Below are 7264 nucleotides of genomic sequence, written 5' to 3' on the forward strand. Positions count from 1 at the left end.
TCATCCAGAAGAAACTTCCTCCCAAGCTGAAAGATCCAGGCAGCTTCAGTATTCCTATTGAAATAAGAAACATTGAAGTTGGAAAAGCATTATGTGATCTGGGAGCAAGTATTAACCTGATGCCACAGGCCATGTGCAGAGCTCTTGGAATCAAAGAGCTCAAGCCGACTACAGTTTCTCTCCAGTAAGCTGACAGATCGATCATACGACCAGATGGGGTAATTGAAGATGTTTTAGTTAAAATTGACAAATTTATCTTCCCTGCAGATTTTGTAGTTCTGAATATGGAAGAAGTCACCGAAATTCCCCTATTACTTGGAAGGCCATTCTTAGCCACCGCAAGGGCAATGATTGATGTGGAGTAAGGAAAACTGACGCTGAGGGTGAACGAAGAAACAATCATCATTGACGTCTTCGAGTCAATGAAACATCCGTCAGATGGAGAAGATTGTTTTATGATAGACATAATACAAGAAGCAATTGATGATGCTATGAAAGAGGAGAATTCCCCGCTTGAGTTAGAACAAATCAACGAAGAAGTTGAAATAACTGATAAAGAACCAGTGGTGGAAGAACTTAAAAGAAAGAAAGATGACATCCCTCTTGGAGCACCAAAGGTTGAGCTTAAGGAGTTACCTCCAAATTTAAAATATGCCTTCCTGGGTAACAACAACACATATCCAGTCATCATCAATATTGAGATAACAACTGCTAAAGAAGAGAAGCTTCTCAAAGTGCTGAAGAAACACAAAGCTGCCATAGGATGGTCTTTCTCTGACCTATAAGGTATAAATCCTTCCTTTTGTACTCATAAAATTCTAATGGAGGATGATATTAAACCTGTGAGGCAGCCACAAAGGAGACTCAATCCAACCATGAAAGAAGTGGTTAGGAAGGAAGTAGTAAAACTATTGGATGCAGGTAAGATCTACCCTATATCTGATAGTGGATGGGTAAGTCTTGTACAAACGGTACCCAAGAAAGGTGGAGTTACCGTGGTGAAAAATGAGAACAACGAGTTGATTCCAACAAGGACAGTCACCGGGTGAAGGATGTGCGTTGACTACAGAAGACTTAATACAGCCACTCGGAAGGACCACTTCCCACTTCCTTTCCTGGACCAGATGTTGGAGAGACTAGCTGGCCATGCCTTCTACTGCTTCCTGGATGGGTACTCAGGTTACAACCAAATAGCAGTAGCTCCAGAAGATCAAGAAAGGACAACATTCACATGCCCTTACTGAGTCTTCGCTTACCGGAGGATGCCCTTCGACTTGTGCAATTGATGAACCCTTAGTTCATCATGGTTTTTAGCAGGAATTAGGATCAAATTGTGTGATTAAATGATGAAAAACAAGGTTAATTTCCTAAGATGTCCTCAATTACAAGTTCAAGAGATTTATTGGAAATTTGTATGATTCTTGTAGGAAAAGCAAGCTTGAAAGGCAACTGGAGAAGGAAGAAGATTCTGGAGCTCAAGAGGAGAAAAAACTGCCTAAGTGTTGAGCGCTAAAACGTCCACACTGAGCGTTTTAGCGCCCTGCTACAGGAAGAGGCCAAAACTTGTTGGTGATGAGCGCTAAAACGCCCACACAGAGCGTTTTAGCGCGCTGCTGCACTTAGAAGATGGAAAATTGCTGGTCTTGGGCGCTAAAACGGACTGCAATAAGCGTTTTAGCGCCCTGAAGTGGATAAAGGACTCTGGTCTCCACCACTAAAACGTCCAAATCAAGAGTTTTAGCGTTGGAGTCAGTTAAAGTCAGTTGAGCATTCACCAAGTTTGGACGCTAAAACGGTCATTCCTTAACGTTTTAGCATTTTTGTCAGTTAAAAGCAGTTGAGCATACGTAAAGCATGGACGCTAAAACGGTCACTTATGGACGTTTTAGTGCCCACATCAGTTTTCTTTTTTTAATTGTAACATTATAAAAGGCAAAGCCTTCACACTTAGAAAAAGATCTGGAATTTTCTCTCTCTCTCTTAAACTTTAGTCTGACTTCTCTCTAAATTCTCTTAGTGTTTTAGTTTTTGTATTAGGATTTCTTTGTAATAGTTTGGAGATTGAAGACTTTCAACATGGAAATGAAGTTTGATTCTTCTTTTCTTGTCTATTCCTTAGTCATGTCTGAGTAGAGTCTTTGTAGTCTGAATGCAATAGAACTCCATGATAATATTATGTTGATCTGATTAATATGATGAAGTATTTTTCATGTGTTGATTTGAGATTTTCTGATTTAATTATTTCTATCAAGGAAGTAGTGTAGAACAGGGATGTTTATATGACTTCTGTATCTGATAATCTCAACATCAGAATTCTAGTACTCAAGGGATTGATGCTAGAGTTCTGATGTAATCTTAAGACTTTAGTATTTCATGCATGTATTAAGAAAGAGATCACCAAGGGATTGGGGTTTCTGATTAATGTATCTATGATGGTAGTAAGGGATTACATCTTGATGATAAGTAAAAGGTTGATTAACATCACATGGAAAAGAATTCATCATATGATCAGTTTTTACATGGGTTATTATGGAGGAAAGTTGTTTTCTGACTACTTGTTGTTTTATTAATTCTTAATCCAACAACAATGCTCCTGTAACTTTCCAAAGGTGTATGCTTTCTATCTTTTCTGATATGACTGAGAAATCTATTTAAATTTTCATGGATGACTTTTCTGTTTTTGGTCCCTCTTTTGACGTCTGTTTAGAAAATTTATCTAGTGTTTTACAAAGATGTCAAGAGAGTAATCTTGTTTTAAATTGGGAAAAATGCCACTTCATGGTAAAAGATGACATAGTTTTAGGACATAAAGTATCCCAAACTGGTATAGAAGTAGATAGAGCTAAGATATCTGTTATTGAAAAACTTCCCCTTCCCTCTAACGTTAAAGGTATTCGAAGTTTTCTTGGTCATGTAGGTTTCTACAGACGCTTTATCAAAGACTTTTTCAAGATAGCAAAACCACTATGCAAGCTATTGGTCAAAGATGAGGAATTCAACTTCACAGACGAATGTTTGGTAGCATTTAATATTTTAAAAGATCAATTGACCACTGCACCTATTATCACTGCACCTGATTTCACACTCCCTTTTGAATTAATGTGTGATGCTAGTGATTATGCCATAGGAGCTGTCTTAGGACAAAGAAAGAATAAATTGTTGCATGTGATTTATTATGCTAGTAAAATTCTGAATGATGCACAAATGAATTATAAAACCACTGAAAAAGAGTTACTAGCAGTTGTCTATGCATTTGATAAATTTAGACTGTATTTGCTGGGGTCTAAAGTAATTGTATACACTGATCATGCTGCTTTAAAGTATTTATTGAATAAGCAGGATGCAAAGCCACGACTACTGAGGTGGATGCTGCTCCTTCAAGAATTTGAAGTGGCGATCAAAGACATAAAAGGTGTAGAAAACTTGGTAGCTGATCACCTCTCCAGAATTCAAGAAAAAGATCTTCAAGACGGACCTGAGCTGAAGATCAAAGAGGAATTTCCAGATGAGCAAATCATGGCTATCAATGTCATCTCGGATCCGCAACCAAAGGAAGTAAAGACAACAAGTACACCTCCTTGGGTTGCAGACTTTGCAAACTTCAAAGCAGCAGGAGAAATTCCAGTAGACTTCACATGGCAACAAAGAAAGAAGATCTTACATGACGTCAAGAAATACTTATGGGATGAACCCTTCCTTTTCTACAGATGTGCTGATGGCGTAATAAGGCGCTGTATTCCAGAAGAAGAGATGAAGGACGTCCTGTGGCACTGTCATGGTTCCAGCTACGGTGGACACTTCGCAGGAGAAAGAACGGCTGCAAAGGTGCTGATGAGTGGTTTCTATTGGCCAACACTTTACAAAGATGCAAGGAAGTTCGTTGAATCATGTGATAGATGTCAGTGAACGGGGAACATCTCCAGAAGACATGAAATGCCCCTCAACAACATATTGGAGGTTGAGATCTTCGATGTATGGGGAATAGACTTCATGGGACCCTTCCCTCCTTCCTATGGCAACAAATACATCTTGGTTGCGGTTGATTACGTCTCCAAGTGGGTTGAGGCTATTGCCCTTCCTATTGATGATGCTCGGGTGGTCATTGCATTCTTGAAAAGAAACATATTCGTTCGATATGGCGTACCGCGAGCAATCAGAAGTGACGGAGGAACCCACTTTGACAACAGACAAGTGGAATACGTACTGGCTAAATGCGGCATGAAGCATAAGATTGCCACACCATATCATCTGCAAACAAGTGGTCAAGTGGAAATTTCCAACCGAGAGATGAAACGTATCTTGGAGAAAACAGTGGGAAGCTCCAGAAAAGATTGGTCCAAGAAGCTTGATGATGCACTGTGGGCATACAGGACTGGTAAAATGGGCCAGGTACGTCAGGCTCATGACGTAAAACAAGCGCTACTAGGGAGGTAACCCTAGGATTTATTGCATTCATAATTCATTTACTTCAATTTTTTAAGAAAAACACAAAAAAAAATTAGATAGTTAGTTAAGGTGATCAAAATTGAGAAGTTGAGTCACGAAATGTACGCTCGAGCGTGCAAATGACCGCTCAAGCGCGTGAATCCAGGAAGTATATAATTTTGGGGAATTCAGCACGCCTGAGCGCCCCTATGGCCGCTCACGCGCGCTAGATGGAACTCACAGGGGTTACTCCCTGACTTAACGCGCTCAAGCGCGCAATCCAGCACTCAGGCGCGCTCACAGAAGGAAAATCCAAATTCGAACAACACGCTCGAGCGCGAAATTGGCCGCTCGAGCGCGCTTCTGCGGTCCTGATTTTTTATTTAAAAGTTGTTACCCTTATTTTCCCTCATCCCTTTCTGCCCACTCCCCATTTCTCACTCTCAATCTCTCTCAACTACACGTCACTCCCTCACAAGTTTTCTTGTCTTTCTTTGAGTGATTGCAATTCAACTTTGAAGAATCATCAGGTATGCTTCCTCTTCCACATTCCTCAATTCATAATTTTAATTCTTTTCCTTGAAATTGATTGACTAAGGTTTTGGGAAACATCCGATTGAGGTTTTAGTGGTTAGGGTTCATGCAATGCTAATTGGGGGTTTGGGAATAGATTGCTTGTATTTCAAATTGAGAGCTAAGTTTAACTAACCCAGGATTCTTATACACACACTCTTCTCATCCATCATGATTGTCACAAGCATCACATGATAATTATGTCATCTAAGTCATGCACAAAAATTGTTCGATGAAATGCCACTATGAACTCTAGACTTATACTAAGTGAGATAGTGACAAACTAATTTGCATAGACTTACTGCATATTGTGAAAAAAAAGAGTTCATCCTTGCATTGTTGTGTAGTCATGATATCAGCTTTTGAATTATGTAAATTATGGAATACATAAAGGGATAAAGATTTTAGTGTTTCACCATTTTAGCATCATTCCTTTATTTTCCTAAAAATGGTTCATTCTTGAATAAATTTTTCCCAAATGAAATACTACAAAGGATGATGGATTCATTACAATCTCCATAATGTATACATGTTTAAAGACAAATCTGGGAGTGAAAATGCCTTTCAAATTTTGGTGATTAAGATTGAATCATTTACATGAGAAGCATGATGTATCATAAATTTGGGAATTCCCAAAATGCTATATATTGACTTGCAAATACTTTTCTGAGTACAGGATGTCAGGAAGAAGCAAGAGAAACAGAGGCACCAAGCAAACCGGTGCCGGTTCTAGCTCTCAACCTCCCGTAGTGGATGTGCAACGGTTCAAATCTCCGGCTCATGAGTAGCGGTACCATACTCACATCTTGAGCAAAGCTGTATGCAAGGAGAGAACTCTCGAACTCACCATGGGCCAACATCCCGATTTCTACAACAATATTACTAGGAGGGGTTGGAGGAACTTTTGCACCTTGCCAGTGGTGACTAGGGAGGATATTTGCAGGGAATTCTTTGCTAATGCTTATAAGGAGAAACAAGGAGGAGGATGCATACGATGCTGCACATAGAGAGGCTAGCATAGGTCCAGCTACTGATGGCCAGGACGATGATGGCGAGGACACGGTCATGCCACCAGCCATAGTTCGTGATTCAGAGGATGAGAAGATGGATGATTGATCACCTTGGCCATTTATTTTACATGCTTTATTTTAATTTTATTTTGCATGGATTATGATGTTTTATGTTGTTTTGGTATGACATAACCCTGTGTTGCAGTATGATATTTCAGCGCTGTTGACTGATAGTTTTTACGATGCTATTTCACGAGGAATCCTAAAGTTATGTTCACTTAGGGTTTCAAACTAAACCTAATCAAGGTTTACTAATTAAACCTAATTAAGGGGTAAAATGATAACTTAAGCCTAAGGTGAGTGTGAATCCTCATAGGTATGTAATTAAATGATGGAAAATTATAAGGAAATAGCCTATATACATTTCGGCCATATCAAGTTAATTAGGGTTTTAGGTTGCAAAGTGGTAAAGGATGATGAATTAGGGTTTGATTGTATGATGAAGGATTAATGCAACTTGTGGATTGAAATGTGAGTTGAATTTCCATGATGATTAGCCTTGTTATATGCCACAGCCAAGTAAGGAATTATGACCTTAAATTGGTTGATCTTTGAGTTAGTGGCTTAGAGTATAATTAATTAAGTTAAAAAGGCTTAAATGTGAATAATCTTTGAGAAATAGATTATGATTATTTGAATTGTCATAAGTTATGGACTTAAGTCTTAGGATTCTAATGTGAATTAATGTTCAAGGTTATGAATGACATATAGTGATGATAAATGTCTTGATTAGTCATAAGATAAGTGGAAAGAGCCTTAACTTAAGAGGTTTATTGTGGAATAAGTGTCTAATGAGTTGTTGTTGACTTAGGTAACAAATAAACAACTTGTGTACCCAATGTATGTCACGTCCATGAAGGATGTATGTGGCTACGATGAGTTAAAAATATTCCTAGTTACCTTAGTTGCCATAGAGTTTGGTTCTAAGATGATTGAATTGCTTAAATCACATAGTTATTTGTGTTGTAAGGTAACACTTTTATATAAGCTAAAACATGTAATTATGTAATTAATGGTCTAGACTTGTGTTGGGCATATTATTGGCATATGAGTATGAAAAATGGAAATAAGACAAGCATGAAGACTATAACATAAGGGTGTGTCTTAAAGGAAATAGAATCAATAAATGGTTAAGTCTTGTATATTTACTTGACTGATTAATATATAATTAATGGATATGCATGATTCCTACTCTA

At 38.4% G+C, this 7264-nt stretch overlaps 1 protein-coding gene across 1 annotated transcript; it reads left to right on the forward strand.

Moving 5' to 3' along the window:
- Positions 1-3933: 3933 nt before the first annotated feature.
- Positions 3934-6114, forward strand: LOC133296908 (uncharacterized). Its single transcript, XM_061495955.1, has 2 exons — positions 3934-4375; positions 5942-6114. The coding sequence occupies exons 1-2, from the start codon at positions 3934-3936 to the stop codon at positions 6112-6114; spliced, it is 615 nt and encodes a 204-aa protein (XP_061351939.1).
- Positions 6115-7264: the final 1150 nt, after the last annotated feature.

Source organism: Gastrolobium bilobum, unplaced genomic scaffold (assembly GCF_033153095.1).
Source record: "Gastrolobium bilobum isolate Gb01-03AN ecotype WA unplaced genomic scaffold, APGP_CSIRO_Gbil_v1 utg34682, whole genome shotgun sequence".
Lineage (NCBI taxonomy): Eukaryota > Viridiplantae > Streptophyta > Magnoliopsida > Fabales > Fabaceae > Gastrolobium > Gastrolobium bilobum.